Below are 21178 nucleotides of genomic sequence, written 5' to 3'. Positions count from 1 at the left end.
CTGTCCAGCTTGTATATATGTCTGACAAAGTTATGTTTAAGAATTTAAATAGTCGTAATTTTATGTGGAAAAACGAACATCGTTAAATAAGGAAGAAGAGGCTGATTTTGACCCAATGAATGGTGCCTTCAAATAGAATGACTTCAAAGATTTATAAACATTTTCTTCTAATCTTCCTTCTGAAGTTTTTTTTCAGATAGGTTGGTGGGTTTTATTACAAACTATCTGCCAATCATTTAAATTTATTGCATCCCGTAATTGGCGAAAATGTATATTTTTATAATGAGCTTTTTTTGTATAATTTATGTTCTATTTCTTTTGTTAATAAAGTTTTTTTTAAAGAACTCACGGTTACGTGCAGCTTGACATACTTTCAAGTAAAGGTGTATTTTATTGGTAGAGTATTTGACGAATCACATAGCAGAACTACTGAAAAATGGGTGTGTTCATCAGATTGACAGATATTTCAACCAATAGCAGGCCACTCTCTGCTTGTTGTTGGCTACGTGTGGGAGGGGAGGGTGAAATTTACCAACGTATACTATGGAAGATGTCTCTGTTTAAAGGAGCAATGATAACTGCGTCAAAGTCAAGAATATTAAGCCTTGCGAGGTAATGTTAACTTTTCACATATTTTAAGCATATTTATAGCTCTCTGTTGGCAAACGAAATATCTTTAATTCTTGTTTGAGAGCTTAAATGCGGCTGTCAGTTGGTATTTATCTTTGTTAGCTAGCTAGCCTCCAGCTCAACTGTTAAGTTACGCTACGCTTCGTGGTTAGCTCAGGTGCTAGTACCTTTAAGAAGAACTTTAGCAACCTTCATGTGAACATAATTTTCTTGTTTTTTAGGGCATCTACTCTCCTAAACAACCTCGGCTTTAGGCAGGAGCTTTACCGGCTTCCTGAAAGCTTCCAGCCGCTTTACATAGCGGGACAGCGGCGCATCAGCAACGCCTCCATCTTTAAGGAGAAGTCTGGGGAGCCGAGTTCATCAGAAGATAAAGTTCACCTCACAGAGTCATGTGTGAAGGTACGAGCCCGAGGTTCTTCTTTTAACAAAAAAGTATCTAAACATAATCAAGTGGATTCCAGTCTTTAATATTTCAAAGTATTTTAAGTGTAAATTGTAAAGATTACAGCCACTCTATAAAAGTGCCATCAATTTTAATTGGAGAAAGAAGGAAAACGGTGTGTAGACTTTAAAAAAAAAACTACTGTAAATGATTAAAGTGCTATAAAACCTGAATGTTAAAATAATTGTGTGTTATACATAATCACGAATACTCTTTCTGTTCAGAGGCTATCAGAAATCCTGGAGAAGGGTGAGTACCTGAGAATACACGTGGAGGGAGGAGGTTGCTCTGGTTTCCAGTATAAGTTTTCTGTAGATCGCAACAAGAATGAAGAGGACAGGTAAACTTTCCCACACAACTGGCTCTCAAAATAATCTTATATAAGTGGTTTTTCCCTATTGTTTCTTCTAATCCACCCCTGGATTCCTTCTGCTCTACTTTCAGAGTGTTTGAGCAGGGGGGAATGGGCATAATTGTTGACCAGGAGAGTCTGGAGTTTGTGAAGGGATCCACTGTGGACTTCAGTCAGGAGTTGATCCGCTCCACCTTCCAGGTCCTGAAGAACCCCCAGGCAGATCATGGCTGCTCCTGTGGCAGCTCGTTTTCTGTGAAAGTATGATTGATGCTTCATCACTGTTTAATATTTTAGTCCAGTAGTTTATTAGGTGGCTATCTAGAACAAAATGACCATTATAAACCAGGAAAGACTAAAGTGTTTTTCTACAAACAAGAGATGTGAAATCAATGAGTTCGCCATTTACCTATTTAGAGAGCTTCATTCAGACGTGTCTATGGAGCTTATAGTTTTAGATTGTAACTTTTTATTTGTGCTGTTGGAAAGAAAACTTTAACTTGTGGGAAACAAAAATCAGCATCTTTTTATTGGTGACACTGTTTTTCAGATGAGAAGCTGTATCATCATTTAAAACTCATTTCCTTATGCAGTTCTGTTGCAAATATGCTACTTTGTGTCAGTCAAACAGAAGGTCAGTGGGTAGTGATGATGGAATGTGTTAAATTCCCCTCAACGGATCTTACTGTTGCATTACCACTGTGTCTTTCTACCAAAAGGCTTCTAGAATCTTAACAGATTTTTGTTGTAAAATGGTATTGCATAGGAAAGCAACAGAGGTGCAAGGTCAATTTCAGGTGCAGACAGATTAATAGAAAGTTGTTTGTGTAATCTAAGGTGGATTATGCACTCTAGTTTCATTAGGTTTAATAGCTAATGCAAACACTACAAGTTCACCTAATAATCTAATGAGTAAAGGTATTAGATTTAGCCACAATCAATTCTCTTTATGCAACTCTGAAGCTGAATGATTTGCCAACTTTGGTGTTTTTTGTTTATTTTTGTGAAAATGAGGTGAAATGAATGAGATCAGTGCGCTTTTTGAAGACATGTAAAAGCAACTGATGTTTTCCCAACAGAATAAAACTCTTCAGTGTAAATTATGTAAATAAGTCATAACTATCAGTTTAATTTATGAAGTTTGAGTTGGAATAAATGAGTGTACCTATTAAATGCAATTGTCTTGTCATAAATCTAAAAAGTTATATCAAGGTTTAAATTTAATGTCAGATGAATGACTTCAGGAGGATTTTTGGGGGAGAGATTTTTTTCTAATACTCGCAAAAACCTTTAAAATTTTAAGATAGCCTACATAAAATTTTTTTTTGCAAGACTAGTAAGTAAATTTAAAAACAAAATAGTGCCTTGTTTGTGGAAAAAAAAGTCCTGGAACATTTTTTTCATGATATAACCTCAAATGTAAATGTATTTATTTGATAAACTAAGATATTTTGGTACAAAATTGCAAAGTGGGTGGAGAAGTCACCTTGGAAAAAAACATGCTTAAGAAAGAAAAGACAATGAAAGAAATTTAAAGTTATTTTTTTATTAAAGTGGAGTTTAAGAAACACTTCACAAAAATATACAAAAAGAATATTTACAAATGATATATATACAATGGTGAAATGTAAATCAAAATATGCAGCAACATTTGTTTAGTAGTTAGTATTTAAATACGAGGAAATTGTTTTGCACTTTTTATATTCAACTCTGATAAACATTCCATTTCCACAATAAATGTTATTACACAAAACATTAGTTACTCTCCATAAAAGTCACACTGTTCATATTCATGAAAACGTAACAATAATATAGCAGCACACCAAATAAAGTGACAGCAAAAAACTGCAACAGTGCATCAAGAGGTCAATATACAGTTTGTTTTTTCTGTTTATTTTCTGAGGAATTTGGTTGGGACAGATTGTCTTCCTGTAAGCCATGCATACCCATAAACCACAAAACAGATCCTCTAACAAATATTACGTCATGAGGGGAACACCGCCAAGGGGAGGGCAGGTCAGAGGTCAACCAGTCAACAACACGACCATGTAACTCATAAATGATCCACCAGGGTAACACAGTGACTAGGTCAGGTGTACAGTGCATAGTATGCTTTGGCATGCTGACATCCAGAACATAACAGTGGATGTTACATTCAGGAGGAAGGCCACAAGATTAGAATAACCAGTAAAAAAAAAAATTCTAACAAAACAAATGAGTTCATGATCCAAAATATACAAAACAAACCCCAAAACCTCACAGACACTCAGATTAAGGCTAATTCATTAATGCTACATGTTTTAAAAAATGGCATTATCGGAAACACAACTTTATAGGCCTGTCGAGTGTAGAGATGTACGCAGATAGCTCTTTTTTTTCCCAAAATAACTCATCACTGAATAATATGCACACATTAGATTCTTTTTTTTATAGTTGTTATGTGATATACAGGAGTCTGTATGCTCTCCACCTGTTTTCATATTCACCACTGAAATGAAACTTAGTTCAGTACACATGCATGCACCAAGGTTTGAGGCAGTAAGTCGGATCACGACTTTAAACTCATCCAGCTGCCGCGTCTGTCCTCCTCCACATCTCTTTTTTTTCTCTCCATGATGGGGGATGCTGATGTTCCACTGATGCAGGACATGGTGGGATTCTCAGTGAGGGACGTGAACACACCTCCACACAAAGAGGCTGCAAATAACAGAAGAAGTAAAGAATTAACAAAATGCAAATGTATCTGTATAATTAGAATTTTAACCACCACAAAGATTGATGTATTTTATAGGGGTTTTATGTGGCAAACCAACACAAAGTAGTGCTTAATTATGCAGATAGAAGGAAAAGGATACATAATCTGAAAAGTGTGGCTGTGTATTCAGTCTTCCTTTACTCTGATCTATCTCAAGCCATGTAAGAGGCACTCAGATAAGGCTAAATTTAAACATTTCGACCTAAATGCAAAACAGTACGTGTTGGTGAAGGCATGGTGGTGGCAGCATCTGTGGGGATGCTGCTCTTCCACAGGGAAGTCAGATGGTGCTCACTACAGGACAATTCGGGAAGAAAAACTTGAGAATGAGGTGGAGATTCATTTTCCAACAGGACAGCAACCTTTAAAAATCATCTAGAGCTACAATAAAATTGTTTTGCTCAAGGAATGGTCTAGTTAAAGTCCAGACCTTAATCCGGTCAAGAATTTGTGGAAAAACTTGAGAAGCAAATGCTTTTTGTCCAATATGTCTGAACTTGAGATTTCTTGCAAAGAAAAAGGGTAAAAAATTAGTCGAAAGAAGTGCAAAGCTGTAAAAACAAATCCAGAAAAACTTGGTTCTTCCAAATATTGACTCAGAAGAACAGGACACTTAGGAAAGTAACAATTTTCAGAATTTTATTTGAAAGAAATGTGATATTTTTCGTCCCAATTTACAATTATACTTAACTTTATGTTGATGAGTCCCATAAAATCCCATGTTAAGCCTCACTTACCTCCTGTCGTCTCCACCAGCACTGACGACGAAGCGATCTCCGTTTGTGAAGCGTACATTTGTCAGATGAGCAGAATGGCCTAGGAAGCGTTTGTGTTTGGCCTAAGAAAAAATTAGTTTTTTCCTGCGTTAAAAAAACTAACAGGCTCAGTTAGCATATCACAGTCATCTATGAACAAACACTGATGCGAAGCTTAAAACTGCTTTTTATGGTAAAAGGAATCACATTAACACTGGACCAAGCATGTCCTTATTCATGAAGTAGATACTAACAAGAATCACTCAAAACTAAAATAAAAAAATGACAACCTATTTCTCAATATGAGCTATGCATGGAGCATCTCCTATAATTTTTGTTCACAATCATAGATCACAACCACTAGGGGGCAATAAAGACCCCAAAGTTAATCTCTACTATACAAAATTATGCCCTCTTCATTATAAGATCAATGCAACAAAGTAAAGACAGAATAATATAAAACTATACTTACAAATTTCTCCAGAGAGGGAAAGTCAAACAGCTTCACCATCCCAAAATCATCTCCAGTCACAATGTTAAGGCCCGAATGGGACACGCAAGCGCAGGTCACATCCGCTTTGTCAGCATTACGGGACCAGATTCCTACCACTTCGTCTCCAAGGACACTGTAAAATCATGTTATTTTCTCACTCCAGCATTAACAAAGGAAGTATACAGTGTTTTTTAAAGGCACAACCACAGACTTAAATGTAATTAAATAAGATTTTAAGTGATAAAATAAAGAAGTAGTGCATAACTGTGAAGTGGAAGGAAAAGGCTAAGTTTTCTTTTCTTTTTTTTACTCAAGTCTCTTGTGGTATGTCACAAACAACTTTTCACATCCTTTTGCCTCAATGTTGAGACTTAGACTAGGCCGTTCTAACAACAGTTTACCCTCCACCCTCGTTGCAAGTCTCATCTCATCAGCTCAAACAAGTTTCCCAGTCACTGCTAAAGAAACACTCCCCTCCCCACACAGCATGATTCTGCCACCATCATGTTTCACAATGCTAATAGTATGTTTACAAATGGAAACAAAACTTCCATTTCACAGTTATGCACTACCGTGGGTTGGCCTCTCCCATAAAATCCCACTAAAATAGGCTGAAATCTGTGTTTTTAAGCTGATAAAAATGTTTCTTGCCTTGTCCAAGTGGCCCAGGTAATCCTGTCAATTTGAATTTGTTCTGTGATCTGTCTCCCAGATGGCACCTCGTACACGAGCCGCTTGTAAGCACCTGTGGATATCTGTGTAGCAGCAATGAGACTTAGAACTAAAATACACTCAGTACTATCTCTTCCGCTGCTGAGCTACTTAACAAAGTCCGTACCTGTATGTAGGAGCTATCAGCAGAGAAATCCATCTGCATGACGAAACTGGGGATGTCCCTGCAGCAGTTGATGCGGTTCAGCTGTGGGCCGAGAGTCAGGTCGTAAAAATCGACGGCGCACTCGGTGGAGCCGACAGCCAAGAAGCGACAATTTGGACTGAACCTGCAGCAAAAATGCGCACTTAAGTCTTTAGTTTTCAATTACAGCAGTTTTTATCACCATCTTACCTGATATCTTGTATAGGGGAGCGTCTGTCTCTTTTCTTGCCCCAGATTTTCAGCGAGACAACCAACAGGATGATGAACTCTCCGTTTTTCATGCCAATGGCCACCATGTCCCCATCAGGACTGTAGCTGATGGTGTGGGCCGGATGGCCCAGGTTCACCTTATTCAGCATCTTCTGTTTTCCCAGAAGGCAATGTGAAAACACAGATGGCTCAGCGATTTCCAGACTAACAAACCATGGGAAAGTCAGTGAGATGAGCTGGGAGTCATTCTGACCTTTTCTGGGATGTCCCACAGGCGAACGGTGCCGTCCTCAGCGGCAGAAAGAAAAACGTCTCTGGAAGGATGAGTGCCCAAACCCCATATTGGGCCGTCCATGTGTCCATTCACCAGAATGTTGCACGCTGCGTTCTTCTCTCCCACTTCAATGATCTCAGCGTTCCTGGTGCCCACCAGGATTTTACCCTGCAACAACAAGCAGAGATTACCAGAAAGCAGAGGGTGACATTAAAATAACTGAATTTCTTTATCCGTGGTACCTTTCCTCTGCAGACAGAACGAACGCAGTCTATGATCTGTCCGGTTTCTAACCGAAAGGCCCTGCAACGTTTCAACTCCTGGTCCCAGAGCTTCAGAGCACCTCCTTCCTTTGATCTGGAGAACAATTGCTGCATCCATCAGCTGATCAATATACCACAGGATACATTTTTAACTCACTGAAATATGCAGCCTTGAGGAAAAAGACATTTTCAGACTTTCAATTCATTCATGGTAAAAAGTGATTCAGCAGTTTAGTGGAAATTACAGAAATTACCGGTACTAGAAGTAGTAGTAGCTTTAGAGGAATTTTGCTATTTCACCCTTTTCAGGTCCCAACAAAATAATTCAGCCAAGTTGATGTCTGGAGTTTAACTGATCACTGTCAGGCTCTCAGTATTGCCTTTTTCAGCCATTTTGCATTAGATTTGCTGATTTCTTTTGGATCCCAAGCTGAACCAAGTTTCTCTCTAGGTTACTCTGGCATGCAGAGGAGATGTTCAACTCAGTGACTGTGATTTGCCTTACTCCAAATCACAACTCCTCCAGCACCATGTTTAACAGATATTTGCATTAGAAACTAGACAGAAATACTTGGTAAGATGAAGTTTTTTTATTTTTTTTATTTGAGCATTCCATGGTCTGACATTGGGGTAAATTTTCTCAGTTGTTCACTATTGGGAAGCTTGGCTGCTTTAATAAATGTTTTTCACTTCAAATTAATGATCTCTAAATACTGAAAATAATAAAAAAGGTCTTATGATCCTTTCATGATCGGATGGGGAGCAATTATGTTTTCTTTAGGGCCATTATGGTCATTTCTCCTTGTTGTGCGTCAGACTGTTTTATTAAACAATTTGTTTGCCCTCTTAAATATCTATGCAAGCAGCAAGACAGTCCTGTTTTATCCCATGACTGTGCTGAATGTGATGAAAAACTTTTTACCATGACTTTTAGTGAACACAGAAGCACTTACGGTCTTTCTTTGCCTCCCGTGACGATGAGGCCGTCTCTCAGAGTGGTGTACATAGTGAACACGGGGCCCGTGTGAGCTTTGGCCACTATTCTTACCAAAATATGTTCCTTCCACACACACACATCCCCACTTATGGTACCTGTAAATGTCAAGTTATTCTGAAAAGAAAACAAATCTGCACTAATCTAGTGGCCTAAGAGAGCAGAGCAAGCAATGCAAAACAGTTCACAGCATGATTAAGCAAAGCCTCACACATTTAAGAGACAAAAAGTTTACAGAGTTATATATTTTTTTAAACAATTAGGCATAATCAGATGCTAAAGATGCTAATAGTTACTTACAGCTCCAAATGCTATGGACAGCATGGTTTGCATCCGGGCGTCCTCTATGGAGCTCAGGACGCCTTTCTTGCTGAGCAAAGCTCGACCCGCTAACGTCCAGAATCGCACATGTTTGATTCCCACCGACACAAAGTGTGTGTCCGAGTCGGGCCGAAACTCTGCCACAAAGATCCTCTGTGTGTGACCAACCCGACTGGCCACTTTGGCACCTGAGGTAACCAGAGGAGTGCAGCAGAAGAATTATGTCAAAGTTAAAGTCTAGATCTGATTTGTTCCTTATGTAGCCTTTTAATCAAAATGTTTTGACTGAAGCATTGCACTTTTGGAAAATTATTTCCTCTGGTTTTGGATGCTCTTGGTTTTCTTACTTTCAGATAGTTGTTGTGGTGCGTAACCATGGCAACAAGGTATTGTTTTCAATAGCTCAACTTCCAGAGGTGCAAAAGGGATGCAAAGCATCATAAAAGAGCTGAGAAAGAAAGAGGAATTCAAACTATTTTCATATCCCCTACTACAACATCTCCCTGCCTGACTTTCTAACCACAAAGTCAGGCAGGGAGCTAATCCACCAATTGAGGTGGATTATCAGCGCTTCTCAATAACTGACGGTGTACAATCTCATCTCTGCTCCACAGAAGCAGAGATACAAGTTACAACAACATTTAATTTCCCTTTGGCATAGATAAAGTATATCTAAGTATCAATTAAATTGAAATCCAGAGTAAATATGAACATTTGAGGAGATTCTCCTTCTGGATTACCTTCCTGCCACTTCCAGATGATGACGGTGTGTTCAGGGTCCAGTCCCACAGACAGCAGGAGTCGTCCTGTGGCGCTGAAGCTTACAGAGCAGACGCCGCCGGAGTGGAAACAACGCAGCACCGACAGCGTCTGCTTGGTCATGGCATCCCACACATGAATGGAAGGAGACGTGGCTTAGGAGAACAAGACATAAACAGATTAGATTAAATTAGATTATCTTTTATGTCTGCGACTTTAATTGATTTCTTTTATTACTTAGCACATATTACATGATTGTAATTAGTGTATTGACTTATTTAAATTTCATCTTCAAAAACTATTGCAGTAATTTAAATTTCTTAAGGTATTTCTCCAGTATTCAACAGTTTCTTATGAATTTTGGAAATGTCTTACCTGACATGTCACCAGTATCACCTGTAAAATAGAAAATGTGATTTATTTAAAATATTACACTTTTTTCTTAAAGAAGCTTTTGGAAATAAAATTTCTCAAATATGAAATAGCTTTCAGATTCGAGAAATTTACAGCTTTTACAGCTTCCTGTGAGTTTTTTATGATATAAAGTACTTTGCAAAAGTACACTACCCTTGTCACTTTACAACCACAAACTGTGTTTTATCAAAATTTTATGATAAAATGAATGAAACAGCACATAACTATAGTGGAAAAAAGGATACAGTTTTTTTTATAAATAAACCTCAGAAAAATTGTTTATTTGTATTTAGCTCCCTGAGTGGACACTTAGTTATAATTTGTCATTCATTTCATAATTTGTAGACCTGCACACTAACTTAATAAAAAAAATCTACTTTACTTGGTCCCAGATTTTAGTTGCTTTGACACTGCAGTGTAAATTTCTGTGTATTCTACTTTACATATTTGTACCTCAGATTATTTAACTTCATCATAAATTGTTAAATTGTTTAATCAGGTATCAGCTCGGCAAATAATCCTCACATTTAATGCAAAGATTAGAGGTCGACTTCTCACAAACATACCTACTTGTCCAGTTGCCACCACATTGGGAAATTTGGGGTGTTGATTGATTGTCAGGCACAAAATGTCATCACTGTGTTCAACATAGAAACTTTGGCAAGCTGTCAGAAAATACAAAAAAATAATAATAATAAAAATGTAATTGTATCTGTCAGTTAGTCAACAAACATATTGTCTAATAAACTATTTACAGGTGGTCAGGTTGAGCACAATGCCGACTGAGGCCGTGTGGTAGATGATGTCCGCCCCCTCATTCAGGTAATGCACATTGTTGCGGCAGTCATTGCCACGGTAACCGAACACCAGCTCCAGGACCAAGTCCTGTGGGAGAGAGGAAGACAGTCAGAGTCAGAAAGGTTAACTCCATGACAACAGCAATGCCCAGAGCCAGATGACGGCACAAATGATTCAATTACAGCATCATCACAGCTTCCCAAGGAGCGAGCTGCATCTGAACATTAGTTCTGCAGTAAGCAAACCAGTCCATCATATGTGTCTCTGTATCAGTTAGCTGTGTTTTGGTGAGGATGAAGAGAAGTTCACCTCAATGGGTCTCTTCTTCTTGCCCACGTTGTTGGTCTGCAACTTCTCAGGCTGTGGCAGCGCTCTGCTGACAGGAGGCCTGAAACAGACAGCTGGGATGAGCGAACTCCTGCAGCTCATGATGGCCATAATGAGGATCATAATGATGGCCGTTACATTACACCATATGGGTGCAAAACATTTAGTGGGTGCAATAAAAAAGTATTCCCTTTGCTTTCGGCAATATTTTTTAAACTAACCAACAGTGTCTCACAGTCACATCTTTAAGACACAGTAAAAAATATGTTGTCCATATTTTAAGACACTTTAAAAATAAAAAGTGAAGTCTGACTCATTGGGATCAAAATATGAAGACCACAAGAGATGAATCAATATCAACTAAAGTGGAGTCAAGCAATATGATGATCTAATGTTTCATCTGAAAGTTGCACAGACATGCAGGGTGAAGCATTCAGAGGTGCTTAGTCTACACTAATAAGCAATAAAAAGAAAGTCTAAATGTTTGATTAGCATTAAAGTTGATCAAAGTAAAAGAAAATGTAATTTTCAAATATTTCTTTCAGTTTAACAAAGCTGAGACATGACAAAAACACTTTTTGCTCCTCTATATTCTACTCACATTTTAGAAATCGACAAGAAAAAGATAATTACCTCGACCCTCTTCATGACAGCAAAATCAAGGAAGAAAACAAGAAAAAAGTATTACACACAAAATTTTCCAACATAGCTTGAGTATATTTCTGATTAATGTGAGCCAGAAGATGCTGCATGGAAAACTGGCATCATTAAAGAGGAAATGTGAAAATCAATCAGAAACAGGCAGAAGACAAGGTTTCTGCAGAGCACGATAAATAGAAGATGATTAATAAGTGAAATACAGAAACAGGCATTCTTCAAAAAAGACTTAAAGAATGACTGAGATTTATAAATAGTTAATATGTCTTTTAATATTAGATGTGCAGTTAAAATGTAACTCCTCTGAGTTGGAGAATAAAAATCCACCTTAAAGTCAAGCTATTTAATAACTGCATGTTTAAATTTTTTGAACTGAAATTTAAAGAGCATTGTTTTAAATGTCAGTTGTATTCCTTAGCCTGCTAAAAAGGCCGGTCAAAACACACAAAACTGGATTTCAGTGTCTGCATCCACTGCAAAACATTCATATCCAGTGGCCATACTAAATCCAGTATAATCCTGAAAGAAAACTAGTTAGAGGATGCAGAAGACCTGAGACTTTCCAGCAGCAAAACAACAAACAGCCAATGCAACAATGGCATAGTTTGGGTATGAAGCAATTTGTCAATGTCTTAAAAAAAAAAAGAAAATCGATGACAAGACCTAAAAATGCATGTTCAAGTTCACATCTGACTGAGCTTGAACAAAAATGCAAGCAACACTGTTTTTATTTTATGTTATTTTATGTTTTTGTGTGGAAAAGAAGAACCTGCTTGATGTTGCTTCTACTTCACAATATACTTTTTTGTTAATTTAATTTCCAAAACAACAGTAAAATACATTGAATATTGTGACCGTAAACTGACAAAATGTTAAGAAATTTCAAGTGATTTAAAAAAACGTTTGTAAGCCACTACAAACTATGTGGGTAGTTTGTTGAGCTAAAATTTGAAGAGCATAAATTTAAGCTTCAGTGGTTAACTTTAGCCGAATGCCTCCAGGCACAAAAAATAATCTAAACTGCTTCTTTGTTTAAACTGTAAGGTGGCTATATAATTTCACCTACAAAAGTTACAAACATATTTTTGCTGACTTTTTGTTTGTTCTTTCCCATTGAAGTCCCTCAGAATCAGCACATCACCAGCACTTACCTAACCACCCCTTGCCTTCATGTGGAAGAAAAGAGTGTAGCAGGAAAATCAGAGATGGACAGCCATTAAAGGAGAGCAGAAAAGGCAGAGTTAATTAAAAGAAGAGAATTTACACAAAAGAAAAAAAACGCTTGAAAAGGGAAAAGTACAGATGGACATGAGCAGATGAGAAAACCCCATCACAGTTTGGATAATAAATACCTTTCATCAATGGAGGGCTCCTTCATCTGCAGGTGGGGCTTCACCCCTGTCATTGGTCGCATGTTGGTAGATAAGGCCTTGATGGTGTAGTTGATCTCGTTCTCTCTAGTCACATCACTGTCGTAGCCTAATAAAAGTGAAACAAAAAAGCAATCTTTAATGTAACAGCAGCGTCTGAATGTTCAAACCCAAAACAGGAGTTTGTTTCTTGCCTCCATCGTCCTCGCTTTCTATGTCCGACTCCTCGCTGTCACAGAGTTTGAATTCCCGCAGGCCCTCAGGCTCGTGGGCCCAGATCATGAGGCAGGTGTCGCCCCCACCGACTGTCACCAACAGGCTGTCGTCATGGGTCCATCGCACATTAGTGACATGTGTGCTATGTGCCACATAGCGTTTGAACTTTGCATATTTCCCCTAGAGGGAAAAGCAACATCTTTTCAGTACTTGTGACATTAACACAACATTAGCATAATATCTGCATAAATCCGAAAGTTATTGTTCAAGTCAGAAGGTGATGAAAGAAAACAGCATTGTGTGATTTTTTTTTGTTCCATTTTTATGTTGATTTGGTATTTGTTTTGGATCATTAACCTGTTGAAAGACTCTGTAATGCCTCATTTAATGTACAAGCAAATGGTACCAGATTTGTTTTTATAAAAAATGTCCTGGTATGTATTCCAAAGGGAAAGGTACTCAAACAAGCTTCCAGGGATCTTTAGAGGAGAAATAGCCCACACCATCACAAATACTGTACTAAACATTGAGGTACCTTTTATTTCACACCAACCCAACATGGAGTGTTTGTTGATGAACAGTTAAATCTTCGCCCCTTTGCCCCTCATTGCCAACACTTCATACTTCTCAAATCCTGGATTGAGTGAAGGTCTAGTGTTCCAGTAAATACATCAGCCCTCATTGTTTACTAATTACAATTTTTTTTACAGCAGTCCTGGTTTACCTGCAGCCATACTGAGTATCAATATGTTCAAGTATTAGTGTATTTAAGGTGTCTTATTTTTCAACAGCCATATTTTGCTACAAGTAACATTTTACGTTAATAATCTGACAATACACTGTCAAAAGATTATAAACAATTTTAAATGTAAAAGTATATTTGTTTTTAGCCAGATTATATTTAGTATTAGATTTTTGCTCTGTAACAATCATTGAGTGACAATTATCCATGAAGCAAGGTAGGGTGCCAATAAACTGTGTATTACCTTGACAGGATATCTGAAAAGCTTGATGTAGCCCAAGTCATCTCCTGTTGCTAGCACCCTCTTGTTGTTGCTAAGGCAGGAAGCGGTCACCTCTGCGACCTCACTGATCACAGGCCAGACACCTTCAACAGATGGCCCCAGGACACACGTCCACGTGCTCCAGTCGATCTTCTCCACCTGAAACACGTCGGTAGAGATTTATTCACCAAGGCTTTTTTCCAAGAAGAGCACTCAGTGTCAGAAAAACAACACCCAGGGTCAAGCCGATAATAATAATAACAAAGCTGTGTTAGCTTTATAATGTAAATACTAACGAAGATGTGGGTAGAACAGATGTGTTTACTGAGATTACACACAACAGGACTCTAAAAATGTAACCAGGGGGAAAATTGTGGGTGGCTGCATAAAAATGCATGCCAAATATTTCTGATTTTCATTCAGATTTTAATTTTTTAAAATGTGAAAAATATGTAGGATTTTCTTTCTGGGTCTTCTATATAATTGTTTGCTGCTTTGTGTCGTACTATCACAAATTTTCAGTAAAACAGAAATAAGATTTATGGTGACAATGTCATAAAATGTGGATCAACATGTATGAATCCTTTTTGCTTGGATGTTTTAAATCAGTCACCACCACATAAAATAAATATTCATTGGATTAACCTGACTTTACATAGACAATACCAACACCCAAACTGGTGGACATTTCAAACTAATATAACCATATATATTATAATGAGATGGTAAGAATATATTGTTTATTTGAGTAGTGAGCAGAAAAACCGGCTCCATCTGATCACGTCTACAGGAGACTAATGTAATGAATGTGAGGAGAAGATAGATGCCTAAGAAGAATGCGTCATTCTCCACTGAGACTCGACCTAACAGCATCTATCATCACTGACACTTATTTTGTAAATGTGCCCCTCCGCTGCGCGCCTCGCAAGGTGCCTGAATGTCACGACGCATTAATGCAAGACCACAAACACTATCCCACTTCCATGGCCCAAATTAGAACAATACTGGTGAAAAATGGGCCGTGTTAATGCTTCACTGCCCTTCGCCTAGTCTCGTCTGATCCCGAGGGGAAAATACGGGCTGGAGGCGCCACAGTCACGACTGATCCTGCGTCTATTCTCCCCCACCCTGCTTACCTCAGAAGCAGGGATGGTCTGCCTTTTGCCACGAGGAGCTTCGAAAAAAAACTGCTCTTTAGCTGCCGTGTTGACCTGGAGGAGTTTTCCTGTGAATGAGAAAATCCAGAGAGACTTTAATTTTATTCACAACTATTTCAGAGGCAAAGCAATAAAAACATTAATGCCTTAAGAGTTCCGTTTACCTCTTTTGTCCCAGTCCAGATGGGTGATGTAACTGAGGCATCCTTTGCACACTCCCACCCGTTTACTGCTCATTACATTGTAAATATCCACAAAACTGTCTCCTGAGGCGACTGCGAGATACTTCCCAGCTCCTGAGCCAATGCAAAATAAAACTATTAATTATTCTAGCAAAGATGTCCCGCAAGAAAACATATTTTTGCATATTCTTCAAATAAAAATAATATGTTATATTCATAAACAGAGAGAAATCGCACACACTTTGTAGCAATCAGCAGGCTACTGGCAAAATTCTGGCTGGGTTTTTATTGGACCTCTCTGCTTGGCAGGATTGGTAGAGTTCATTTAAACTAGTTGGTTTTATACATTTTTATTAAGGCTGAGGTCAGAGTCATTGTATAAGCTTATTGTTAACCTACTTTATCCATTCCTAAAAAGCAGCTTTGATCTGTTTTGGGTCTGAGATGCTCTTTCACATCCTAAACACTTTTCTATGAACTGAGGTCACAATTTGAGTCAGTAGGTTTTCATTTTATTATCATAAGAAAGTTGTCTTGGTTTAACAAGACACTTTTTTATTTTAAGGACAAACTTGCTCATAATGGGAGAGCTCAGTTGAAGCTGCAGTATGTAACTTTTATAAGAATTTTGTTGTTGGAACTGCCATTATGTTGTGACAACATAATATGAGACATGTAATCTGTGAAAAAAAGATCAAGCTCTTCTGCCTTCTCCCAGTGCTATCTAGAAACAACCAATCAGAGCCAGAAGGAGGGACTTAGACATGTCAATGACCTCTCTGTGCAGCGCTGCTCATCCCCCTCCACCTCCTCTTCTTTCTCTCTGCTATGATGCAACTAGCACAGTCTGTCATGAATGTTCAGGCTAGTTAGCATGGCTACTGATGACTGTGGGTAAACAGTTTGTTTATCTGCCATTAGCACATTTAGCAGCAAGTACATGAGATTGACTGACAGCAGTAAGAAAAGTCCCTTTGACTGTGATTGGTTGTTTTTGATTGGGAGCGGTGCATTTCTTCAGATGGCAATAGTAGCTCAGGAAGGAGGCAGAGGAGATCGATCTTTTCACAGATTATCAGTCTTATAGCATAAAATTACGACATGAAGGCAGTTTTAACAAATATGTAAAAAATATTCTTTAAAAAGTTACATGCTGCATCTTTAGACACTTACAATGTACCTAATTCTTGTTATATATTTATTCCACCTTTGAAAAAGAGCAGATCAAATCATTAAAACCCAAAATTGTTCTGACCACAAGTGTAACTTTAAATGCTACAGTGGAAATTTTAGACCCTTTGTCAAATTTTAGCATTGGGCAGACAGCTGTGAGTACTTTAACTAAAATAATTATCATTTTAACAGTACTAAAAGCCCATTTTGTATCTTGAGACTTTAACTGACAGCTCTGTCAGGAATCCATGGATGCTGCGTGAAGAAACAGGATCTCTTTGAAGATTAAGTGTCCAGACGAAGGAGAGTTTAGTTTCTTCCTCTCACTTTGTCAACCCCCACTGTTTCTCATTCCCCTCTCGCTGCTTCTCTGTCTGGCCTTGTTACAGAAAGCTATTAATTTGGGTCAGGCCTGCAGCGGTCTGTTCCCCCCTGACTCACAGCGGGAGGGGAAAAACATGTATACCTGCTGATATGCAGCCCAGCCTCCTACTCGCCGTAAACCCAGCTGCTCTGAAGGGCATGGGGATTTAAGAGCTCTATTTACATCAGGAGGAGTTTTTTTGCCCACTAAAGAAATGTGTAGGTGAACCGCCAACCTGGAGAGAATCTGATATCAGAGATGATGTCCTTGCGGTGGTGGAAGGACACCAGGTCCTCCAGGGTGTCTGCGTTCACAATGAGGAAACTGCCGTCATTCAGGCCCACCGCTAAGGCTTTCCCATCTGGGGAGAAGCAGCAGCAGCGGCCGCCTGTGGAGCACAGGTTATCTGTTAAAGCCCTGAAACCAGCACACTCGCTGTCAGGAAAATATATTCATCCTTTGGTGTTTTTAAATGTGACAAACCTTTCCTGAGTTTGCGCACAGCCAACATGCAGTGGCTGGGCGAGAGGTCCCATATGCGCAGGGTTTTGTCATCGCTGACAGTGGCACAAAGAGGGAGGTGAGGATGAGTGGCCAGGCCCCACACCTCACCCTCCATGTGACCCTGCAGACACATCCCAGAGGATAAATATTTAATCCAGGAACAGGTGATGAGGGAAAACAGGGTGCTAAAAGACTAGAAGCAGCGATCTGCAGCACACAATATAACCTTTTACTTACTTCACCGTCTTCACAGCAAGGTCTATCACTTACATTCTGATTCAACTAGCTCGCCTGTTACCTAGAGACCAGATTCAGGAGCAAATTCAGTTTCTTGTCTCACATGAATTGATCCCATCTGCATCAGCAGGGCGAAAGCATTTGTTCTTTTTATCCACAATCAAGAAGAAAGGGAGGAAACTCCAGGATCATTAACCAAATTAACAATTTCTTTATTGATTGGTACTAATTCATCTCCATTATTGCCGCTGAATCTCTACAGATTAGTTTGCACCATTATTATCCACCTGGAAGCCACACAACAGATGAATGCACAAGCATGCTTTTTAAATACCAGGTAAATCATTTGTCAGTGACAATATTTAGTCATTTGGTTTCTGGTACACTTAAAAAATCAGTCTCATGTAACCTTTAGTAACAGTGTCTCACAAAATTATTCACCCCTCTTAAACCTTTTCACGTGTGTCACATTTCAACCACAAATTTCAGGGTTTTTTGTTGGGATTTTCGGTAAGAGACTGACAAAAACTCTGATGATGACGGAAAATGATACATTAAAACAATTTTTAAAAGTATGGCCTGAACTGTAATTCAGCCACCTTGGTTCAATATTTTGTAGAGCCCTGCCACTCATGGTAGATGGATAAAAATATAGCAAAAGGGTAAATATTCGGCTCCACTGGAAATAAAAGCCAGAGAGAAGACTTTGGTTTTTAGGCTTTAAAATGATCAACAGTCTGCATGACTCTAATGTTCAAAGCCCTTTGTTACGCAGGTTTAAAGCTCTAGCTTTCATTTGTGAATGCCTCTGCAGTTAGTAAGTAAGAACTGTGCATTCCTTAATTTATACTAAATAAGTACACTTTTTATTCTGTTGGTGTGTTTTGTAAAATCCTAATAAATACACTGAAGTTTGCCTTTTTAATGTGATAAAATGTGAAAAAGTTACCGATGATGCATACTTTTGAATGTTGCATGGTTGTATTATTTTTTTGTTCTCCCACCTGGACAAGGAGAGTGATGGGGCCACTCTTGTCCACTTCCAAGATCTCGCCATTCTTGGTTCCAACCAGGATGTGGCCGTGGCCGAGAGATATGGCACGTATGGAGGGGTTGTCCTCCAGCAGAAGCCCTGCAGAGGGAATGATATATATAATAAAGTCTTAAAGCAAAACTGCAATATGTAACACCTCAAATGTTTGTAAAGGTGAACTAATATACCTTCTTCAACAGTTAACTATAGATCTATGGGCTATACGTAACATGCTCATTACATTTTTTGCACAAAACCATTGTTACATCATGAAATTTACATCTGGTCAGTTCAGCCTACTTTGATCTCCTCTCAGAATGAGCTGTTTTAGAGCCTCTTTTCACTTTAAATCCAAATAAGCTGCTGCTGGCCACAACACCCCAACTCAATGTTTACACTCGCATGTGAAGATGGCTGCAAACATATGTGAAATTATACAACTATACATCTTTGAAAAGTAGAAGTAGAGTCTCCTGTACAACCAGTAAGAATGCCGCAAGTGGTTTAAGGAAAGACAAAACACTTGCCTTTTCCAGTAGCCATTGTACAGCTCATACAGCAGTAAAACCAGCTGACCAAACATGCAGGAGCTCCACTTGGGTTAGGGTTAGGTAACGGGGTAACGGGGCGTGACTGGGGTTGCTAAGTGAGGAGCTGGGCTAGGAAACGGCACAGTGTCCGTAGAAAGTGACTTAACAATCAGGAGATAATAAAAATCTTATTACCAAAGACAACTAGGTAGTTGCTTTTTGTGATTTTTAAGTGATTTAGAAGCAATTGAAACCCAAGTGGAAGTATAAATGTGCAAAATGTGAATTTTACATAATATGTATTTTCATAAATTAGCTGAATTCTGTAAATGGAGAGGGTGAATGATCGAAGGACAGAGGAGGGTAATTGGGAATGGGATGACCTTTTTACCTTTGGAGCCTGGAGCTAGGACAGCTCTCTTTATAGCGTAAGTCTTCAGGCATCTCTCGAAAGTGTCATCCCACAGAGCTACAATACCATCCTTTCCACCAGTCACAAAGCCCTGAAGGGAAAAAAGTGTCACAGGTGTAATACTACCAGTCTGTTTTCACATGCTACTGCCAGAGCATATGTAAGAAAGCTCTATGCACAATAAAAATAGAAAGCTAAACCCAAAATTAATATAAAGTCAGAAGAAAATAAAAACCTTTCCTTTGGTTCTGGAACTCACTTTTTCCAGAGCATGCATGCTAAAAACAGGGCCATCGTGGGCTTTGACCGTCTTCATCAGGAACATGTCTCTCCAGATGCAAATGTCTCCTGTGCATGTGCCTGAAAACACCATCTCCTCTGACCAGCCGTACACAGCGCACATCATTGTCTCTGTCTTCCCCATGTTCCCCTTGCGTCCAATTAGACCACCACCTGAAAGAGAGGCAGACAGTGAACTGGCTCTGAAATGTGTCACAGCCAAGAGAGAGTTTCTGCTTGTTAGAGTCTAATTCTGTGAACATGGCAAGAAAAAAAAAGGAAAGTCTCACCGGCTTTATGCCAAAACTTCATGTGTTTCACGCCAGCGGTGATGAGTTTGTCAGGTAGGTAGGGATTTATTTTGACTACAAATATCTTGTCCTTGCTTCCTCTGAAAAACAACACACATATTGTATATCCTAGCATACATAGCATACAGACAAGTGTATTTACTTGTCTTAAAAGTAGTAACAATTGTTCAATGTCTCTGAAAGTATTCATACACCATGAACCTATTTAACATCTGTCAGCTTGCAATTAAATTAAGTTACATTTTGTGTTATTTGAGTGGTATTTCATGTGATATAACAATACAGTGAGTCAAAACTTAGTAGTCCTAACTTTTCTGGAGCAAAAACAGAACCAAGTAGCTCCGCAGATCTACAGACAGAAATATTTGCTCATTTTTATTTGCAATATACCTCGAAATCAGGATCAGTCTACTTAGGTGGAGATCATCTGTGAATATCAGTTTTCAGTTCTCTCAAATTGAAATTTGGGAGTTTATATTTGGAATTTGGTCTGGACTTTGACTAGGTCATTTTTAGTATTGATACACTTTGATCTGAATCATTTTGATTGGAGCCACCATACCACCACCTCCTTCTGTGGCTAAAGATGAGACAGTGATGCTGTACAAGTCAGCTCTGTGCACCTCACTGCGCTGCACAACCAGGGTCTGCAAAGGAGATTAATGCTTCTCCAGACTGTCCCTGCAGTATATTAAGAGCCTTGAGAACAACCTGCACTGCACTTGCTCTAAAGCAGCCAGGAGGGGGACATTTCCATCAAATGACTGAGCAATAGGGAAATGGTTACTTATGTTATATAGATGTTTTAGCAGCCTTTTCAACCAGTTGCTTCTTGATATTGCAACCTTTGAGGCGAAATAGCTAATAGAACATGTCAAGGTTTAAGGAAATTCACAATTTAAGGCTTGTAAAATAATCCATGTGCCTTTGCTAGAAAAGAAAGCAATTCTGTCGCAGATCAGTGATGTTGAAACATTAACTTTTAATGGTATATTTGCTGTACTGTTTATATTTCTTGTTTCACACTTCAACATTTTTGATCATCAAACACATTTAATATCAGACAAATTTAATCTAAGTAA

The 21178-nt window shown here is 38.6% G+C and overlaps 2 protein-coding genes across 5 annotated transcripts in view; one reads left to right on the top strand and one right to left on the bottom strand.

Moving 5' to 3' along the window:
• Nucleotides 1–488: 488 nt before the first annotated feature.
• isca2 (iron-sulfur cluster assembly 2) lies at nucleotides 489–2600 on the top strand. The gene is made up of 4 exons (XM_044143310.1): nucleotides 489–612; nucleotides 852–1032; nucleotides 1300–1415; nucleotides 1520–2600. Exons 1-4 carry the CDS (start codon nucleotides 551–553, stop codon nucleotides 1692–1694), a joined length of 534 nt encoding a protein of 177 aa, XP_043999245.1. The 5' UTR covers nucleotides 489–550; the 3' UTR covers nucleotides 1695–2600.
• A 388-nt stretch (nucleotides 2601–2988) lies between these two features.
• eml5 (EMAP like 5) overlaps nucleotides 2989–21178 on the bottom strand; it is a 42290-nt gene continuing 24100 nt past the window's right edge. For 2 of the 4 annotated variants that reach the window (XM_044143300.1, XM_044143299.1), the window contains 28 exons: nucleotides 20076–20176; nucleotides 19766–19959; nucleotides 19486–19597; nucleotides 18536–18663; nucleotides 17274–17415; nucleotides 17026–17178; nucleotides 15236–15367; nucleotides 15051–15139; nucleotides 13897–14073; nucleotides 12889–13090; nucleotides 12677–12803; nucleotides 12476–12490; nucleotides 11301–11309; nucleotides 10650–10728; nucleotides 10298–10427; nucleotides 10109–10207; nucleotides 9504–9524; nucleotides 9110–9283; nucleotides 8349–8557; nucleotides 8008–8165; nucleotides 7034–7148; nucleotides 6771–6959; nucleotides 6497–6669; nucleotides 6269–6431; nucleotides 6082–6185; nucleotides 5410–5563; nucleotides 4920–5020; nucleotides 2989–4124 (listed from right to left, as the gene is read on the bottom strand). In XM_044143300.1, coding sequence (XP_043999235.1) covers nucleotides 4088–4124; nucleotides 4920–5020; nucleotides 5410–5563; nucleotides 6082–6185; nucleotides 6269–6431; nucleotides 6497–6669; nucleotides 6771–6959; nucleotides 7034–7148; nucleotides 8008–8165; nucleotides 8349–8557; nucleotides 9110–9283; nucleotides 9504–9524; nucleotides 10109–10207; nucleotides 10298–10427; nucleotides 10650–10728; nucleotides 11301–11309; nucleotides 12476–12490; nucleotides 12677–12803; nucleotides 12889–13090; nucleotides 13897–14073; nucleotides 15051–15139; nucleotides 15236–15367; nucleotides 17026–17178; nucleotides 17274–17415; nucleotides 18536–18663; nucleotides 19486–19597; nucleotides 19766–19959; nucleotides 20076–20176 — 3487 coding nt within the window. In that variant the 3' untranslated portion in view covers nucleotides 2989–4087. Of the gene's footprint in view, nucleotides 4125–4919; nucleotides 5021–5409; nucleotides 5564–6081; nucleotides 6186–6268; nucleotides 6432–6496; nucleotides 6670–6770; nucleotides 6960–7033; nucleotides 7149–8004; nucleotides 8166–8348; nucleotides 8558–9109; nucleotides 9284–9503; nucleotides 9525–10108; nucleotides 10208–10297; nucleotides 10428–10649; nucleotides 10729–11300; nucleotides 11310–12475; nucleotides 12491–12676; nucleotides 12804–12888; nucleotides 13091–13896; nucleotides 14074–15050; nucleotides 15140–15235; nucleotides 15368–17025; nucleotides 17179–17273; nucleotides 17416–18535; nucleotides 18664–19485; nucleotides 19598–19765; nucleotides 19960–20075; nucleotides 20177–21178 lie in introns of those variants that run through there. The other 2 variants (XM_044143301.1, XM_044143302.1) reach the window with 2 other exon arrangements.

Source organism: Gambusia affinis, linkage group LG16 (genome assembly GCF_019740435.1).
Source record: "Gambusia affinis linkage group LG16, SWU_Gaff_1.0, whole genome shotgun sequence".
Lineage (NCBI taxonomy): Eukaryota > Metazoa > Chordata > Actinopteri > Cyprinodontiformes > Poeciliidae > Gambusia > Gambusia affinis.
Note: the sequence above shows the minus strand (reverse complement) of the source record. Positions and strands in the feature narration are given on the sequence as shown.

Bases quoted from the DNA above. Each gene is read 5' to 3' on its own strand.
- isca2 (XM_044143310.1), top strand. From the start codon at position 551: ATGTCTCTGTTTAAAGGAGCAATGATAACTGCGTCAAAGTCAAGAATA. The intron at 613-851 runs GTAATGTTAACT...CTTGTTTTTTAG, and splicing joins AGAATATTAAGCCTTGCGAG to GGCATCTACTCTCCTAAACA. The intron at 1,033-1,299 runs GTACGAGCCCGA...CTTTCTGTTCAG, and splicing joins TCACAGAGTCATGTGTGAAG to AGGCTATCAGAAATCCTGGA.